This window comes from Xiphias gladius, chromosome 23, assembly GCF_016859285.1.
Source record: "Xiphias gladius isolate SHS-SW01 ecotype Sanya breed wild chromosome 23, ASM1685928v1, whole genome shotgun sequence".
NCBI classification, from domain to species: Eukaryota; Metazoa; Chordata; class Actinopteri; order Istiophoriformes; family Xiphiidae; genus Xiphias; species Xiphias gladius.
The window spans coordinates 19,631,384-19,651,834 of record NC_053422.1 but is presented as its reverse complement, the minus strand read 5'-3'; the positions used below and the strand labels follow the sequence as shown (position 1 = coordinate 19,651,834).

General features: G+C 40.5%; 2 protein-coding genes across 2 annotated transcripts; one reads left to right on the top strand and one right to left on the bottom strand.

Moving 5' to 3' along the window:
* Positions 1 to 2,959: 2,959 nt before the first annotated feature.
* Positions 2,960 to 12,488, bottom strand: dctn4 (dynactin 4). The gene is made up of 13 exons (XM_040120424.1): positions 12,287 to 12,488; positions 11,484 to 11,554; positions 11,152 to 11,330; positions 10,887 to 10,930; positions 10,168 to 10,275; positions 8,758 to 8,831; positions 7,689 to 7,801; positions 7,456 to 7,565; positions 7,275 to 7,348; positions 6,540 to 6,594; positions 5,795 to 5,902; positions 4,169 to 4,266; positions 2,960 to 4,087 (listed from the first exon to the last, which is right to left on the bottom strand). The coding sequence occupies exons 1-13, from the start codon at positions 12,419 to 12,421 to the stop codon at positions 3,868 to 3,870; spliced, it is 1,389 nt and encodes a 462-aa protein (XP_039976358.1). The 5' UTR covers positions 12,422 to 12,488; the 3' UTR covers positions 2,960 to 3,867.
* A 3,413-nt stretch (positions 12,489 to 15,901) lies between these two features.
* gpx3 (glutathione peroxidase 3) lies at positions 15,902 to 20,303 on the top strand. Its single transcript, XM_040119546.1, has 5 exons — positions 15,902 to 16,042; positions 18,129 to 18,279; positions 18,389 to 18,506; positions 19,072 to 19,171; positions 19,759 to 20,303. Exons 1-5 carry the CDS (start codon positions 15,965 to 15,967, stop codon positions 19,978 to 19,980), a joined length of 669 nt encoding a protein of 222 aa, XP_039975480.1. The 5' UTR covers positions 15,902 to 15,964; the 3' UTR covers positions 19,981 to 20,303.
* The last annotated feature ends 148 nt before the right edge of the window (positions 20,304 to 20,451 follow it).

Here is a 20,451-nt window from a genome sequence, read left to right as displayed (position 1 = left end):
GCTGGCTCCAGCTTCATATTTTGCGTACAGACATGAGTGTGGTATTGATCTTCTCATCTAACTCTCATCAAGAAAGTGAAAAATGTATTTCCCAAATGATTCGGTCACAGTGCACCCTTATTTAGGAACCATCCAAGTCCTTGGACGGTGTTAATTCCTTCACCTAACAAGACTAGCCCTGATTATTTCATTTCATTTCTACTCTGGTCTTTTCATTGAGCGGGAAGTTACTGAGCAAAAAGCCGACTTTCAGCCCTCCAATGGCACTGGTGGTTCCCCCGAGGGCCCAGTCCGTGCCACTGGCCTTAGCTCAGGGTGCTGACATACTTGTGCCCTTATACATGTAATGCAGCCGATGAGCAACTGAGCAAATGGTAAATGAAAGCGCAGACTGGGCCTGCAGTCTGCATCTCCGTCAGTTAAGGCGGATGGGGGCTCAGAGGGGGTGTTGGGAGTCAGCTGCTTTCTCAGAGCGATCTTTTTCAACTGGGCGTCCAAAGTCAACATTCTAACCTACCTACAGCCATCTAAATGCAGACTGAGAGTGAAAGCGAGAGGAAATGGAGGGAGATGGAAAGAAAATGACAAAAAGAGCACTGGTGGAACTCTTTTCCCCTGAAAAGCTAAGGTTTCACAGGTTTGGCTTTCCCATCTTTGGAAGCCCACATGCCTACTGTTATTCATTAGTGTAGACATCATCAATTACCTCTAATTAACCAGATGATGGTCTGGTGAACAGAAAATGAAGGAGGTGATTAATCACTCAGGGCACCTCCAGAAGTACTGCTCAACCTAAAAAAGGGGGATTTGAATTAAAAGAGTTCCTGGGTCTTTTGTGCTTCCACTCCTCATGCTCAAAAACAGGACGTGTCCAAACCATTGTGGTCCATAAAAAGGGGAAAATAGAGACTCCTCTCTATTGGCAATATTTATCCACCTGACAAATCTAAAGGAGAAAGCACAGCTTTATCCTCATGCATGTACAGAATGCACTGCACAGTTGACCCATGAGAGGGGAAGTGCACAGAGAAATATACAGTACTGTTCAAGACTTCTACTGTATATCCCATCTTTCTGTTAGATGGAGGGAATTTACTGTCTCTGCTGAAGTGTAGCTTTTCTCTCTCTCTTTTGCTTTCTTCTGTCATCTTCTGTGTGTGAGTTACTGGTGGTTGGTCGATGACGTAGTTGTGGAAAGGTCCTGGGTGCAGTCAGACTTGTAATTCAGTGAGGAATTTTTCATCTGGTCAAGGCTGGCCAGCTCTGTCTTTATAAATAAAGATGTTAGTCTTCAGAAGAGGAAAACAGAGGAAGAGGAAAGGAGACATGAAATGACTAAGTCCTTGAGTAACCTACTTACTTACTCGGCGCTGCTGGAAAACCCTGATATTAATTTCTAATCCCCATAACATGGTCACAGGTCAAATTTCTGTGGTGTTTACAGTATAAGGTTCTACAAATACGAACAGGCCGACGCTGAGCATGAAATAATTTGAGTCTCCATCCAGGAAAATATTATCCTGACCAGAGGAATCCAGAATTTGTCTTCCAGACGGTGTTTTTGGGGAACATTCAAGGTCTGCTCATGAATCAGTCATAACGTTACTGCATAAGTCTCCCTATGCCATATGCAATTCAGTCATTTTAAAGCAGTCTTCTCTATTCATCTCAATTAAATTATGGCAGTGACTAGGCATAAAAGTTCAATATAGCAAATGTTAACCTCTTTCAACGAAATGTGATATTCCCAGCAAGGCAGCAGTCCCCCACCAGCAAGTGCATATACAGTATACCACTGGAAGTCAGCTACTTCTATCATCAGCTGTGCTTGAAGTAGGAGTCTGGGCCGTTTCAGTGGTACACACTCACCCCATGTGTGCTTTATTACCTCATCATCGGGGGTGATTTATGGCTCTCGCGCAGGCCACTCTTCTGAGCTGCTTATATCTGCGGAAAATAAAAGAAAATCATGGCTTTATTACCCAGACGGAGTGGGTCTGTTTACACGGCAGACAGACCTCATAGGAGAGCTGCAACAGGCCTGCATCACACATATCTGATCTGCCTTTCCAGACGCAATAAACCGTCCCCCGTGTGAGGAAGCCATCACTGAACAGAACTGATGTGTGTTAAATACAAAATGGTATCTGCTGGAACACAAATTCCATTACTGTCAACTCCTAATGTTGACAGACATTTTATTCTCATGACTCATCCTGAAAAGAGCACCCAGCCTCGCTTGGACGCCTGCTGATATGGTTCTGTCTGGATCAGAGTGCCTTGTGCCTTCGCAGTCAAACACATTACTATCATCAGATGTACTGTTCCAACTTGTAAAGTAATTGAAGATCACGTCGAAGAGCGCTTGTCCCTGTATGCTCTAACGTCTGCCCATATGTTCCTTGCAACTATCTAATACCGTTTGCCTATAGTGCCATCCTGTGGTGACAATGAATACAGTACGAAGCACAAGAGTATACACATCACACAATCCAGAAAGCCACGGTTCGTGTCGACCAAAAATGTAACTGCTTTAAAAGTCACGTCATCAACTCTAGATACAAAACAGTCAAGAGGTCTGTTACAGTATCACATTATTTTATTAGCCAGTACAGAAGATTAACTGTGTGGTAAGGCTCTTTTTTTTTTTACTAAGTTTACACACGTGAGACCAAAAGTGACAGCAGCTTACGATACCCACTGACAAGGGGGTCAGTGATGTCTACAAACCAAAAACATACGTTTTCAAATCAGGAAAAATGATAGTGTCTTAACACATTAAACTGATAACACTCAATGTAATTTACAGAGCTTCCTAGACATCCTCTCCTAAGTGCCAATAACAGTTACTGTGTGACTTCAGACAATAGTAATATTATGGGCAGGAATCACCTTCGACACAAGAGCAACCTTTTTGATAAGAAAACCGTACAGGATCAGTAACTGTGATGACATTGTCTAATCTGTGTGATATTTATTATATTTGAAGCATGCAAGTTAATACGATACTATTGTCTGCAGAAAAGGATGTTGACAAGGATACACAAGCTATAAGCACAGAGGTGTGTTTGTGTACGCTGCACGGTTGGGAATTGTTCAGATTGTTCTCAGATATGGTTTCTGATTCTGCTCATGGACTCCACTTAGTTATTCTCCACAGTCACTATAATCTCAATGTTATATTAATGTATAACCACTCACTCGCATCTTTGAACATAAACTGCTAACACCTTTAATAAGACAAAATGTACCTCAAGTGTGGAGACAGAGGCTGGGAGCTTGTAGTTGCTTTGCCATTTAGGAAAACACTGTATGTAACATAGTGATAAATCCTTTTTCACATTCCAGCAAGAGCAAATGTGTTATTTTTCATCAAAACAACTAACATTTTAATAAGTATATGTGCTGTATATATAAGGTTTTGTTTTTTACTGATAGAGCATACAGTGTTTAAGCTGAGGAGGTTGATAATGCAAAGAAATACAGCATATCGGCACGTTTTTGGCATCGCATTTAGCAACACCGAAAGAAACAAAAACAATCATGTAGCCAAATTAAACTTGATGCATCTATCGGCTGGTCTGCATTCAGCCATTGTTTCATATAGTTTTATGAACTGGGCAGCACAAGGAGCTATCATTCAACCACTGTTTGTTCCACAATGTATCTGATGATGCAACTTAAGCTAAAATGAAAAAACTATGAAACAGTTGTATGTCAAATAGATCCCTGATCATTCTTAAACATCAATAAGCAGAATCAGAAATCATTTTTAAATTAAATAAATCCCACAGTTTAAAGTTATTAGCTCCAAGAACCCAACATGAGACTCTCGGACTGTTGATTCAGTAAACGGAGTATTCATGTTCAGGGAGCAAGGGGTCCCAGCCTCAGCTCAACATGATGCGTGAGCCAAATGGCCTCAGCGGTGTTGTCTGCTCCCTCCTCGCTCGGCCTGATGGGAGCTGCGAGGTTGCGGAAGTCATGTCTGATCTTCAATGAAACGGTGACATCCGCATCCTCTTCTTTCTGAGGGATCACTTTGATGAAGAAACCAATCTTGTTGGATTTCCTGAATGCAACAACACTGGAGAGGACAAAGATCAGGTTAAGAGTTACCGCACGCTATTAATTCTGTGTGTGTGCGCGTGCGTGTGCATTGACTTACTCTGGGTCATCCTGGAAGTCCTGAGGCTCAGCCAATTCATCGTACTCTGCAGCAGCATCCTTTCCTGCCAAGACCAGTTCCTTGCTGGGCACTATAACCTACACAAAAATACAGTTCTAACATTCAGTGATTTTCAGAATATGTGAGGCGTCGACAAGATTTTAAAGGTGCTTTTTCCACTTCAAATCATGTTACTGAAGATTAACAGTGTCTTGTTAAAAAAAAAAAGGCAAAATATTAAGCATTTATCAACTTGGCTTTAGTTCTGCTATATAGCTATATCTGATTAACTGTACAGAGCTAATAACAGTTCTCCAATTCTAGGCTTTTAAGATTTGTTAAGTTTTGAAATTAAACAAGGTAGTTATGAAATTTGAGCACTAATATCGGTTGCCCAAAATTTTGATATTAGTATTACCTATATTTGGTTTGTAGGAAAAACTTTTGCATAGCAATACCTTTATGGCAAGTTGCATGAACAACAAATAAACTATTAAGTTTTGTTCATATTACAGGCATATTACAGTAAATAGTTTCAAAATTCACCAAAGATACAATCTTTTAAGCCTGGGGCTCTATGGATGACAATTGTTCTATCATTCAGTTATAACCACTTTTTCAGTATCTTTAAAAGTCAATGATCAGTTAGCTAATTCTGAATGAATATTTTCACCGCGCTCAAAAGGACTAGATATGTACCATATTCATCACCACATTTGAAAAGTGTCAAAAGTCTAAATTGGTTTATCTGATGTGTGTGTTCGCACCAGTGAGTCAACAGTCATTTCTGTGTTGTGTGTGCAGAAAAAAAAAAAATGATTTGAGTCCCATTTACTGGTAAAACCATGTTCCCACACAGTCATCAACAAACGTAGTGAAAGTACTGATGAAATACATAATATAAATGCAAGAAGTGAGCGAGCCCAGCCTTGGGAGGAGCTGGTTGGTGAAATCAACCGAGCATGACTCAATGTGGTGCTCACTGCCTTCCAGGTGTTTGAATAACAGATCAAGCAGAATGACAGGACAGCGCGCTCTGTCTGGCCGTAATGTGAATGGAAATGGGTCATGAAGATGCTCTGTTTTGGCCAGGAGCTCTTCCTTACCAGGCCTGGCCTTCTTCATGACTTCATCACTAAAGAGGCCAAGACAAACAGCCTGTAGTCACAGAGGGCCGCGCAGCAGCTGCTGGCAACAGGCAGCTCAGTGTAATTTTTTCCACAGGAACACGGCACTCGTAGCTGTGTGTGTGACAGCTGACAGATGGGGGTTAAAATGGGACCTTACTTCTCGGCATTTAAGATGATGCGAAGTCTAACTATTTCATAAGTAACCTGCAGTACGAAGGAGCTGACCACCCTGCACTCTCGGGTGCTCGCTGGCAAGATTGCAGCAATACCGTTTTGATATAACATGCAATATTCAAGAACAGGTAGGTGGTGAACAACTGCCACAATCTGTAACTGTTCCAATTCCTTGCATTATTCAAGATGACAGAAATTATGCTCTTTCCAGCAGTTTCAAGCTCCATTCGTGGATGTTTGGCCACCATGTGGGGCAGACGCACTCCCAACCAAGCTGACAGACCCACAGCCCTGACATGTTATTGAAACGACAGACAAATACCTTGGCCGTGCTGTTGATGTCATCAGGATCTTTCTCCTCGCAAGCCACCAATGTGACGTGGGTGATGTTCTCCACTGGGTTGGTCAGAGTCAGCAGCACTTGGCTCTCCTACATAGACAGTATGGAAAAAGCTTAACCCTTTCGAAGCTGGCTGAGTTCACTTAAAAGACTGCGGCACTTGAAGAGGCACTCAGGGAAGTCTGGGGACCAGGGATTCTTGTTAAGGAATGGGTAGCAGCATTTTGTTAAATGCTTTCTAGGCTGTCCCTACTGCAAGTACATCAATCTTTTGGCATCACATTGTTGCTCATAGCAAGTACTAAGAGATGCAATCCCTCTCATCTGATAGTTTTACATCCCAGTCTTAAAATGAAGCTACTCACTCTGACCAGCATACACTTTGATATTGGTCTCTGCACTTTGTGTAAATTAACTTTTATCATGTTGTTGCTGATGTGATTTTGTTATATTGCTTTTACTTGTTAATTGCTTATTTACTCTTTTACTGTCTTCTTGTTTTCTACAGTCTATTCATCTTGGGTATAAAGTGGTAGGCTTATACCTGGACTACAAAGTTAATTTTGCTGTAGAACGATAAAAATTGAGACTTGTTGAGGTCACGACAAAGTTGAATACTTTTTTAACAGCATGTCAGAGACTCAGGGTTAAGGGTTACATTACGAAAAGAGTAAATAAAACATGTAGAAGATATATTTCCTATGCCAGAACCAGTGCACACACTGACCTTCATGTACCGGAGATTTGGAATGGACATAATTCTCACTTCAGGGATATAACTCCTGTGGGGAAAATAGGCAGAAGGCCAATCAATGCACTGTGACACTCAAATGCAATTATAGCACTCAACACTTACATTCAAAACCATATTCAGTTAAAAGCTAAAATTAAAACTATTAAAACAACAATTAAATTGATTGGATTGGATTTTTCTTGTAATACAGTCTTTACTACAACTGAAAATTCAAATAAAAAGGTAGAATGAGTCAAATTTACCACAGCAAAGAAAAAGCTAAACAGTAAAAATAAATAAGTATAGAGAAAGCTCATATTTGCAAGGGTAAAAAAACAAACACTGTCATACTAAACCTTTCAAAACTGATGCTATATTTGGTGATTTGTGCAATTTCTGCTGGTTCTAGTTAAAAAACAACTCCTGAAAATATTATCACACTATTTGTATGGATTACCACATTACAGTTTATACAGGCAAAACTTTGTTTTGCAAAACAAATTATTGATCATGTAAAAAACATTTTAAAATAAGAAAATGTGTTTCATATGAAAGTAAATAGTCATGAACAATTTCCTGAGCATGTGCTTTAAGTTGAAACTTGAGGACCTTAGTCAAATTAAACTACATCAAGCTTGAGGTTGATTTAGATTTTTAATTATATGAAAAAATGTATTCAATAACATCATGAAACCGCGTTTTAGACAGAATCTGATGAGCAATACTCACACAGCCACCAGCTGAATTTTAAACTTGATTGAAGTAGGATTAAACTCAGGCTTGCTCAAATTGTGCTCACATTTCTGGTGGAGGGAATTAAGAAAAAAAGTTATTATTTAAATGTAATCTACATAAAAAGCAACAACCTTTGATTGATACAGAGGAGTACAACCCCTGAAGTGGTACTGACCCTGCAGCGCAGTGAGCGCTTCATCAGAAGGTGTTTATGTCTGGGGTGGAGCTGAGATGCCCCCGCAGGCTGGAAGTCGGGCTGCAGAAGCCGCTGGCGCAGCGTGGTCACTGAGAGGACACCGACACCAACACCAAAAAAAAAAAAAAAAAACAAATCAGATTGAACTCAACCTCAATTATAGAGACATGAGTTATCATTATTGTTTAATGAGTTCTGGGCAAAGATCTTACCCTCCGGTAAACTGATGGGCCTGGTATAACAATCTTCAGGCAGGGGCTCCACTTCATCAAGAGCCTGGGCAGGTTCAATGGTGATCTCCTTCTGGTCCTCACCCTCTTTAAGCCTAGTGAAGTAACACAAATACGGCTATCAACAATCTGCTGTATCTCATGAATGATTGCATTCAATGTAAAGAGTAAGCGGACTACACTGAACAGCACAGTGAGATTTTCTTATGTTTACATAACTCAGACCTCATATACATTACAACAAACGCACCAATAGTACAGGTGGTTTTGGGGGTTTCTAGCACGTTGTACTGTAAGATTTGGTTAAGTTAATGAGAGTAAGTCATTGCCACTGAGCTTTTGCAAAGGAAAGACTTGAAACAGACTTGAAGTAGGTAATCCAGGTAACAGCTCAGCAGCTATATTTTGTTTTTTTGTCAAAGAAACATTAAAATTGCAAGGTAATGCAGTTGGGAAAAGAGACATTCGAGAACTCAGTGATGGTGCATTCAAAGACGCGTCAACATCTGAGATTCTAGATTTGACTACTGAACGCCAACCTTTTAAAGTAAGAGAAAACCATATTCACAATATTGTTTTCATGGTGTCCTAGCCTGATTTACATTTGTCTCCTGGATCTGACAGAACACTTTCTCAATACAGTGCCAATTATAAATGTTCAGATGTTAAGCAGGGACCTTGAATGCATTCCAGTAAAGAGATTTAAAAATAATCCCTTCTAACAACCATATTACCACAAGGTGATGAGGTCGCTTTGAGAAAAAAAAAATAAGGGTGACAACTGATCACTGTGATGGATTAACTCTCTATCTCAAGCCAAGTTTCAAGGCTCTATAAATTGATTTTCAAGGCACTCTGAAATAAATGAAACAACAGCTGCTGGAAGGTAAATCTATTTATCTAGGTCACCAATAATATATACATACACAATGTGCAGTTACTGGGCTGAAAAAAATGAAACCCAGGGGAGGTGTCCTTTAAATTTAAAAAAGGTTCCATGTGTTGAGTCAAAAGCAGCAATAATTCCATTAAATGACAAAAGACCACTCACGAAAGGCCCGCCAGGCTTGATATGGGAGCTCCAGACCTCTGCCTCTGCAGCCTGGTTCCAAGGCCATATTTTTCCTGAGTTAATAAGGGGGGAAAAAAAAAAAAACAAGATCAAACATTTTACCTACTGAAAATTAGGAGGATTGAAGACAATTTATGAAAATTACCTAATCTAGAGCTATTTTTCTACATGACTACTTTTAACACAAGCTCTTGACTCAAAAAGAGAATTTATGACAACTTTTATAAACAAAAATGGAAAGTAATGATATTTGACATGAAAATAAATAAATAAATAAATAAATAAATAAATAAATAAATAAGCTCAAACAATTACATTTGTCTTGTGGTAAGAGACAATAACAGGAGCCCTTCTGCTCAGGATAGTGGGAGAGAATCAACTTTGACAGACTGAGGGCTCAGGACTTAATTAGTATGAAAAATATTTTTGATCTGGTTTCACAGTCTTCTATTTCTTCTCTCCCTCTAACCAACATGAAGGCTGCCATTGTGTGGATCTCAGTCTCATTTACCAAAGGAGACATTCATGTGATCTGTGAGGTCACTTAGTAACAGATTAGACAGGAAGAGATATAAACAGAAGACAGTGCTACTGTAAAGATGAGACTACCAAAGTTGTGAAAAATACAACTCACCACCACATGAATAGTGTGTTGCTGGGGGGTAAAAACCAAAATATCAGAGTGCATAAGCAAAGAAAAAAGAGAGAATAAAGAACCAGGTGAAACCAAAGCGACTTAGCAGACATTAGTGGCATTTTTGGTGACATGCAACAGCAACAGAAATGCATCAGTGATGGAAAACAACAGCAGGACATCACAGCTGAAGTGTTTAAATGGTACTGATACCCCATAAGAAAGACTGAATCTTAATAATTGTACAAACAGAATGCAGGTGGTGTAAAACATGTGCCAACAAGCCCAAGAAGCATGAAGAGCATCTCCACACCAGTGACTAAAGTGTACATTTTCTGCTCCGTTTTGGTCTTTTAGGCACACAAAGCTGGCTTTTTTTCTGTTGTCCTGAAATTTCAATGTGGATGGAGAACTTTTTGAAGCCAACCTGAGAATGTTTGTTGTCTCCACATTTAAACAGCACGTTCATATTTATCCACAAAAGTATGGACATGGTGCTAATCTTGCATTCCAACCAAAATTACAGCAGTGTAATGTGCTAATGATATAACACCCTCCATGGTACATACACACATAATGGCAGTATAACGTCTGTACTATTACCGAGATTTCAGTAGAATATCTGTATCAAATCAAACTTGAAAAATTGTTGATCTATGTTTTCCAATAGTACCTACACATTTTGCAACAAATTAAAAAAGGTTATGAAGAAGATATGGATTTTTGAACTGTTCGGCTCAGAGGGAGCAGAGTACCGAGAACGCCAGAGGCATGCACTGTCGTCTCCTGGCCAGCTTCTTCCTGTCTCTCTCCTGCTTCTCTCGATGGGCCAGCTGCTGGTAATACTCAATCAGCTTGTTGATCTGTAGGGAACAAAAATTCAATCCAGAAACTGGTCATCAATGCTTTATGTATTTTTATTTTTATTTTTTTTTTCATGAAGAGTTGGTCCAGGGTAACCCAAGCACTACATTGTCCCAGCACTACATAATATTTGGTTACACAACATTTTGAGAAGTTTGAGGTAAGTAAATAAAATTTTAAAGAGAACTGTAAAATATGACAGTATATGGTGATTTTACACCTATGAATGTGACAGACTTTTAAGTAACACAATAACCCAGGAAGGCATTACAGGTAAAAACATGATGTCTTCCTTCAAAACAACTGGTTAATGGACTTTAACTTAAAAAAGTGCAGAATATGGATCAACTACAATTTCTGAAAGAAACACTCATAACTTGGTACGATATTTTGCTTTAACAACCATTTAAGTTAAAAAAAAAAAAAAATTAAAAGGGGACATTTATAATTTGTCGTTTCTGCCATGTTTGTGGCCTAAGCAAATAAGCAGCCTCTTAGTTTGCTTTTGCTATCTGTGGGTGACACTTTTATTCCTAGAAACAAGTAATGCATGATCAGGAAACATGTGAGAAACTCGAGAGAATTTAGATGACCACAGGGGAAAACTTACCCGCTGAGTATGAGGGTTTTCTGGTTCCTGCCATCCGCCGCTGGCTGCAGTGATAAAAAAAAAAAAAGCACAAAAACATGAGACTTAAGACAGTCATAAAGAGCAAATACAACCCTAAACAACTTTTCCATGGGCTGTACTAATGAGCAGCTCTCGAGTTACAACTGAACTTTAACATAAGGTAGTGTTCTGGCACTGCTGATGGTCTTAAAGTTTGAAAATAATTATGACCATATGAATATGACTACATTATATCAGCACCCACCAACGGATTTGTCAGCCATTCCCACATCCCTGGAGGTCCAGCGACAGAAGCCACAGGCCAGATAGTAGGCCTTCTTCATGGCCGTCTTGGTAGGATCATCAGGCAAAGGAGCTGGGATGTTGGTGGCCCGAGTGGACAGTGTGTGCATGCAGCATGGACAGTCAAAACAATTCGCACACCTGCAGTATAGCACACAAATAATTGGGAATGAATAAAAATGACATCAATGACATAAATAAGTTGAAGTAAGGACACAAGAGAGATGCAAATTGACCTTAATGATGGCTGTATAGATATGTAGCTTTCTCTATGCGTCTGCACGCCGGTCTCACCTGTTCTTTTTAAGCTTAGCCTCTGCAGACGGCATGTTCTCCAGACAGCTTGGGCAATAGTGGGAGTCCACCTGATCACCAGAGACAGGGGTGTAGGAGAAGAGTCAGTCAAACTGTGCATCCACATTGTAGACTTTATTTTACACTGGCTACCTAGTTGTTGGCACAGTGTTTTGAAAACTGCAACGTAAGTAAAACTAGACTATGTTTACATATGGTTGGCATTTATTAAGAAAGTGAGATACAAGGACAAAGAGGAGCTGAATATATTTTTTATGTTGTTTCATATAAACTGTCACATGTTTACAAAGAAAAACCTCTGACCATTAATGTGAAGTTTTCACAAAAGAAAAATCTGTATCACTCTGGGTGTGGTGTCCATCACTGTGAGCCACGTTAACAGGCTGCTTTTTAACGGTGAGGACGTTAGCTGGGGTGGACCAAAGTCAAAACAAGTGTTTTGTACCTATCGGATATACCGCTCATAATCTTTATATATGAGCTAACCAGATAGTTTGACGTTAAACTCGAAGAAGAACAACAACAACTAACTAGCGTTAGCTTGCTCTAGGTATAACGCTAACTCCAACGGAAGTTAAGTCGTCGCTTACAGCCAATGAGATGAGGCTACCGCCTTGACTGACAGACAGTTTACCCATACAACGCGCGAGAAGGTTGCAGTAACCCCACCTACCTGTCAACGTTACTAGCTAGCCGGCTAACAACAAAGTAGCTGCCGGCTAAATGAGGCTAACAGCTAGCTCGTCACAACCAGATGGTAATAAGGGAAAACGTTAACGTACCTCGTGAGACACACATTCCAGAGATCGTAGCTCACTACAGTAGCGACAGAAATAAAGTTGAGATAAAGGGGCTCTGATCCTTTTCTCTCCACGAACCAGATAGATAACTCTATCTGGCTGCAGAAGGGACGCCATCTCTGAGCAGCGAAGCCGAGTCCTGGGGCTCACTGACGGCGGCGCTACTGGTACTGATGTCACCGCTGCCCCCCTCTTTTTTTTTTTTTTTTTTTTTCCTTCCCTTCTTCTTCTTCTTCTTTGCATTTAACGGAACCTCGCATTCTAAATGTTGCACTACTGCCATCTTCTGGACTTAGGTAACTCGTTATAGCGTCCAGTAAGTCAGAGTTTCCTCATTAATCCTGTTCTCATCAAGGAGCTGACCAAACATCTCCTGCCTTGTCCCATATCACTACACTCAGTATACTCTTTACTCCTGCTCCCGTTAGCCCTGGTCGCTTCATTTCTTCCACCATGCACTTTCTACCTCTTACATATTTCCTGCAATTACCAAGTACCTGCTCTACAGTTTCTGATTTCTGGCAATGATCACAAAAACCACCTGGATGCTTCCCTGTAATGTGAAGTCTACTATTCAGATTACAGTGTCCTATTCTTAACCTATTCGTGATTGTCTCCTCTTTTCTATAACTCACAATACCAACTCTTTTTTGAATGGAATGCAAATGTCTTCTTCTCGTCTCCTGATCCCAGAGCTGCTCCGAATCTCTTTATTAATTTCTTACTGTCCAATGCCCTTTCCCTCTGATTTTGAGAGACTAATACTTGTGTCTATGTTTTTTTTAATAGCTTGTTTGGCTAGTTTGTCCACTCTTTTTCATTTCCTATAGTGCCTGTATCAGCGGGAAAATAAAATGAGTATGACCCGAGCGCCTTGATTCCTTATTCTTATGTGTATTGGCACTATTTCATAGAGTGAATCCTGACGGTTACTGGCCGTACCAGACACGAGACTGTACAGGGAAGAGACTGACTCAGTACAGACTAGGACTTCGTTTGGTTTGTTTTGTTCTACCCATTCTAAAGCCATCATGGCGTATAACACACTTAGGCAGTTCGAGGGCCGTCTGCCTATCTCACCTCTATAGCTAGGAAGCACAGATGCAGCACCTGTGTTTTCTGTTATTGGATCCTTTGATCCATCTGTGAAAACCTGCACATGGTCTTTAAGACTTAGATTCCTAGTACCTATAAAACTCACTCACCAGGTCTGCACTTTTATTTTTCTTGCCTTGATTTGAAGAAATTTCAAATCTACCACCAGAGTTTCTATCATCCACACAGGGATTATAGGTCATATTACAGATGGACAAAACTCCTTTTTGTGCACTCCCAAGTCTCTTGCTGCATCTCCTGTCCAGCCAAGACTTAATCTTTGTGCTCTCTCCTATAATCTGTGCCAATCCATGTAATTAGAAATATAACTGTAAAACAGTTATATTTGGATATAGGTCTTACAGTTCTGAATCATAAATATATGAATAAAATATTTCAGTACTGTACAAAGCTGCTTCTTTTTTTTCTAAATAAGGTTAAATTACCTAGTTAATCCTAGTTTATCCTGAAGAGTTTAAGAATATGATCATTCAATTTCAAAAGTTTAACCACTAGATGCAAGACGTCTCCTACTGTAAAGTCCATTTTCAGTTTATGTGCATTGGATGCTTCAAGTTCCCACATCGTACCTGTGTAAGTAGCATATTGGACCACGATTGGTTTCCAAACCAGTTGTGATGTCACAAAGTCATACTGGAACATACATAACTTAAACCCAAATTTAAGGTGAGCACGGAGAAATTTTCCTCCATCAGCAGATGAATTTGAGAACAGTCTTATAGTGTCAAACTCTGCGTCATTCTGTACAGAGAAGCTTAAAAATCCAAGTGAGGTAACAATAAGCAAAATGTATTTTTGAGTGGAGGGGAACTTTCAGGAAAAATAACCTACATCACATGTTTCCTTTGATGGTTTCTATATATCCAGCTTGAACAAAATACTTAAGTTCCAGCTCAGTTTTCAACCCACAGCAGCACTTAGATTATTCAAAAATGTCTCTGAATGACACCAAAAAGAAGCAAAATGGCCACAAGTTGCGCAGGTACTGTGTTTGGCCCCCCTGGGGTCCTTTATGTGTCTCTACCCCAGGGGCCCATTGTCTCATAATTCATCCATGGCCAAACTGTACAATCTTCAAAGGAATGGGGCCTTTGACTCAACCTGAGGTTGTAACATTTGCAAATTCAATTTGAGGATTCTCTCCCACGAGTAAGCTAAACAAATTCGTACATTTAAACTGACAGGCCATATTACAGTAGTACAGTAATAGATGGAATCTTCCCATTTGGATGCAGTGATGCATGTGAACCAGTTCCTGCAATCCAGGGGTTATTACCAGTCAGCCCATCACATAACATGCATTAAATCAGCTGGGGAAGCTAAGATAAAAGTACATTTTCAAACTGTCTCAGAAGAATATGGGAATAAATTCAATAAATTTCAAATAAGTTCAAAGTAAAAACATTTTGTTTGCCTTCACAGCCCGGCATATCAACACAATCTTTTTTTCATTTCTCATTTTCGCGGCCTGTAGCCTTGTGGGACAACACAGATCGGAACACTGTAAAATATAGTCAATGAGGTGCTGTAACAGGGGCTGGAAAGAGGCCGGTCAGCCACCCGGAGGGCAGATGGCCAAGTACCAACTCACCATGGCAACAGCGGATCCCAGAGAGGTGAGATGATCCGTGAAAAATAAATTACACTGACAGTACTTCTCCTCTTTTCAGGGAAAGGTGACGCACATCATCTTGCATACATTACAGTTCTGTCCGGCTCAACTTGTCACTCAAACAGAATCTTTCATTTATTATTTTTATTATTTTTATAGGTCGGGCTATGTCCCTCTGTGCCCCCCCATTGCTGTTTATGAATGTTCACAGTAGGTTAAGCACCAGGCACGCTCAGAGTGACAGACACACACAGAGACCTAGTCAAGTGCGTTTCCTTGATTTCTGGCAGATTGTCTTAATTAGGAAAAGGGAATGTTAGGGAGCAATACTATTTTGTTATTTCTAATTAAATAATCATTACTAAATAAAAGTATTATCAATTGGCTCCTAAAAAGCTCGTTCAAACGCTGGTTGGTCCTTACGTGATTGCTGTGATACTAGAAGAAAAGTCATAACTATCTGGCTTTCCATCCATTTAATACCGACTAACTCTGTATTCATTCATTCATTCATTCATTCATTCATTCATTCATTTATTGATTCATCCATTCATTCATTTACTGATTCATTCGTTCATTCATTTACTGATTCATTCATTCATTCATTTACTGATTCATTCGTTCATTCATTTACTGATTCATTCATTCATTCATTTACTGATTCATTCGTTCATTCATTTACTGATTCATTCATTCATTCATTTACTGATTCATTCGTTCATTCATTTACTGATTCATTCATTCATTCATTTACTGATTCATTCGTTCATTCGTTTAGACCCATTGCGGACGCGGCTCACGTCACCAGAGGGCGTCATCTCAGCCAGCTGTGGGGCTCCCCCCCCCCCCTGCCAGAGGAGTTCATTTATCCCGTGGGAGAAGCGGACCGACGTCCACAGGGAGCGAACGCCGCGTCGGGGAGAGACGGCGCGATGTGGCCCTTCGTACCGCTGCTGCTGCTGCTGCTCGGCCTGCTCCGACCCTGCGCCGCCGAAGACGCGTTCACACAGGTACCCGTTGTCACGCACACGCGACACGTCCGCGGTGATGAACGCAGACCGAGGGGGGGAAAAAAAAAAAAAACCGCGGGCGACGACCTGGGGTCCGATCACACCGCCGTAGTCGCCGGTAATGCCCCGTTCGCGGCCGTTGAGCTCAGAGAAAGCGCAGCAGGAGAAAGGGGGCATTTGTGGGGAGATGTGAAGATTGTAACTTCAAAACAGCGGGAGGTGCAACTAGCCCGTCTGCAGGTTTTTATTTCAGTCATAATTCAACTTAAATGTTAAAAAAAAAAAAGAGAAGACAAAATAATGTACGCAATCAACGCAGCAACAAAATCACTACGTTGCATAGCTGCAAAAGTGGGTGATAGCGTGTGTGTGTAAATTTAATCCAGGCCTATACGTATAGTTAAGAGTTGTTTTGCCAGTTATAGCCCCTGTCATAACCCCTGCTGGTCAGTTTTTACCTCTGCCAGCTCATTTTTCCGGGTGCACTTTGTCCGCGCTTGACATGCTGTCATGATATTCGAGACTGTTCCTCTTGACAGTCCGGATCATTTAGCTCGTTCTTTCTTTGCCAAAAGCGCCTGGAAATCCGGTCAGCACCTGCCGTATGTGCCCCCCTGTGCTCCTGTTTCTCCACTTGCCACAGGGCTCGTTACAGACCTCTCTCATAGCGGACAGGTGCCGATGATCGGTATTTAACCGTATTCTCTCACTCCATAAGGAGGTGATGAAGCTCACGTGCACGAAATGATGTATGATTAACACCTGTAATTTTGAACTTCATGAAAGTTACATCCAATACAACATATGCCCTTCTTGTCCGTGATTACGTTTCTTCATAGTTTAGATCCTTTTACATGTATTGTTGACATTATGTGAATAGACATTCTCACCAACAACAAAAAAAAAGGTTAATAAGTAGCTGATCCATATCTATGGTTGCTTAAACTTAAACCCAAATCCTGCAGTAAGTGTATCAGCTACAACAGTCGTTATGCAATATCGGTCTCTAATGCCCTGTGATTGACATGCTTGCAAACTTGTGTATCAAGAAGTCCTGATAGTCAAGTAAAGCTTTTTGGGATCCATTTGGTTAGAAAGAAATTTCCCGATGTTTGCTCTTAAAAAAACAGGACAGACTGTAGAAACAGCAGATAAATGGTCTGGTTGACCTTCAGGGCCCTGTCAGCGTTTCCCAGCACACCAAAATTGTGTTTTCTTTCAGGAAAAACTGGATACTAAGCTTTCCTTCAGCAGGGATATTATCTCGATTGCCACACTTCCTCAAATTAAATATAATAGACTCGTGTAGAGCTGCAACCGCAAACTATTTTCCATATCAATGTAATCTGCAGATTATTTTCCCAATTAATCGTGTAAAATGTCTCAGAGCCGAAAATGACGCATTCAGAAGTCCTGTTTTGTCCAACTAACAGTCCAAAACAAAAACATATATAATTTGCCTTCGCGTGAGACAAATAAAGGTAGCAAACCTTTTCATGTGAGAGGCTTCATGATCTCATATACATATCATGAGTTTTTGTTATATTACCCACCAACTTCTTTGTCACAGAACTATGATTCAAAAAGCCAATGTTATTTTGTTATCATTACTTTCATTCATTTATACATTACAGCACATACAAACAACAGACACGTTTGTGCTTAACGTTTGTTAGGCAGCAATGTTTTTTTTTGTGTTTTTTTTTAAGTTTTTTTTGTTTCGTTTTTGAAACCATTTACAAGAAATGACTCATGAAACAAATCATTAAAAAGATTGGGTGACTGAACTGTTGCAAACACACCACCCATAATCAAACATTTGTATGAAGCGAGAGTAGTCAAAGCCATGTCAAGGCCTACCACTGGCGATAACGTTTGTGTTGCAGACACTCGTGTACAGATCATCTAAAAGCAAATAATGGACATAATGTCCTGCATGATAAGTCGTTACGGAAGGTATTTGTTTTGTACACATATGTATCTAGAAAAATAAAAATACTACACTAAAAAAGTAGCAGGTAACTGTGTTTCCTGTTTATCAGTTAAAACCAATATAACCTGATTTGACCTGTGTCTGTACCCCCAGCGGTGTGACTCATCTACAGATGGCACTATTTACACATACCGCGCAAAGACACTGAACGGGAGTCGCACCGTCAACTTGAGTGAATACGCAGGCAAGAGTGTCCTCATCGTCAACGTGGCTACATACTGAGGGTACACCTTTCAGTATGCGGGTAAGAAACAGCAGCACGGGCATCATTATTGTGTTTTATTTTGTTTTGTTTTTTTTAAAAAGGTGCTTCTCCACCTGAAGACACTTAACTTCTCCTTTTCTCTTATCAGAACTGAATGCACTACATGAGGACATGAAACCCCTTGGGCTCACCATACTTGGCTTTCCCTGCAACCAATTTGGGAAACAGGAACCAGGGCAAAAACATGAAATCCTGCCAGCTTTAAAGTGAGAAATCTCTCTTGTTCAGTGCTGGTCTATTTTTAGGTCAGCCACAATGAAAACACTGTAAGACAACAGCGAAGGCGTGACAGTGAGGTCAAAACTATGTACTATATAATTGCTATCAGTAAAAAAAAAAAAAAAAATCTTTCACCAAACATCAGCTTTTCGGGAACTTGAAAGTGTCTTCTGCTGGAAGCCTATACTAGATGTGAAACAGGAGAATCCCCTAAATGTCAGTACATATTGTAATGTGTTGTAAACTAAGAACCTTCATAGGGGAATTTAGAGAGAAATTTACAATATTGGTAAACCTTCTGTCAATCAACAAAGCTTCATTTAACCAGGGAAAACATCCCTTGGCAAGGAGTTTGGTTTCTATTAGTGGCCTCTCACACACACAGGATTTACACTATGTCTGAGGTTCCATCAGTCATCTTCTATCCCTAGCAAAGCCTCTGTAATACACTGTGTGGTTTTGCTCAGCTTGTAGTGAATTTAGGGTAGCTGCCAAGGCACAAAGAGCTCAGAGGCACGCCCGCTGATAAGCTGCCCTCTTTCTGGATTCCAGGCATGTCAGACCAGGTAATGGATTTGTTCCAAACTTCCTGCTGTTTGAGAAAGGTGATGTGAATGGAAAAGACGAGCAAGAGATTTTCACTTTCCTTAAGGTGAGTTCTGGTCTAATAGCAAAGTACGTCATCTAAATATTTAAATTCATACTGTATCTCAATAGAGGGAGCCTGTGAGGTAACCGGTGTTTTAACTAAAGGTGTCCTCCAGCTGTGCGCAGACTCTTTGGTCAAACATCAATCTCATTTTTTCCAGCATCTGTCACCTTAGGCTGGGTGCTGTTTGAGAGTTTTTAAACAGTGCATGCGTGAAAGAAACTACTGTAACTTTTGACCTGATAAGTCAAACTGAATAGTGCTAAGATCTGTTCAAACCTGGCGCAGAAGCACACACACCGCCGAAGCCAGCATGAGGTATTTCCCAAATACTGTATAGATGGCTATTAATGCCTTATGGACTCTGAATGTTTCTGATCCACTGAAAAAGTCTCACTAGGTTTGCTGGTTGTACTGGATGAACAGTACGTCATTTTACCTTCGTGTAAATGATCAATTTACAAAACAAAGTAGATGTTGTGAAAATCAAAGTCTTTGCCCATACAGATCTATCGGGTGGAGATTATTCACTTGACTGTGCACTGGGACTTTGTTGCTCTCATTATAGTCATGTGCTTTCTGCCATACAGAAATCCTGCCCTCCAGTTGGAGACAACTTTGGTAACACTGATAAGAGGTTGTTCTGGGAGCCTTTGAAGATCAGCGACATTAAGTGGAACTTTGAGAAGTTTCTGGTGGGGCCAGACGGGAAGCCCGTGATGAGGTGGCACCCGAGTGTCAACATTTCTTTGGTCCGAGTTGAAATTCATAGGTACCTGCTCCAACGCTACACCCAGGATTTTTTTAATTAGATATCAGATCCATCATAGAGGATTGTCCATCTAATGAAGTAACTGTAATGACATATACAGGATAAGTAGAGCATAGGCAGAATGTAAAAGAGTAATGTTAACAGTTTCTGATACCTGAAGATGGCATGTAGAATGAAGAGGAGGCTTGAAAACAGGATCTCTGTGGTGCCTCCTCAGAGTCTGGGGCTCAGGCCAGCTCTTCAGTGCATTCAGGCTGCCCTGCAATCCCACGGCATCATGTCATCTTCCCTGCCCAGGACCTGTTAGCCATTACAGCGTAAATACTGATTACTTTCTTTCAATAAATCCTGGAGAACAACAAACTGACGTGCAGACCTTCCTTTACGAGAAACAAGTGTTATACTGTGGGTGTTATGTCACGGAGAGGTGAAGGTGATATAGCAAATTTGTGGCTCCCTGATATTTCTAACCTGTAATAAATAATGGACAAAATATGAACATAAGCAGTGT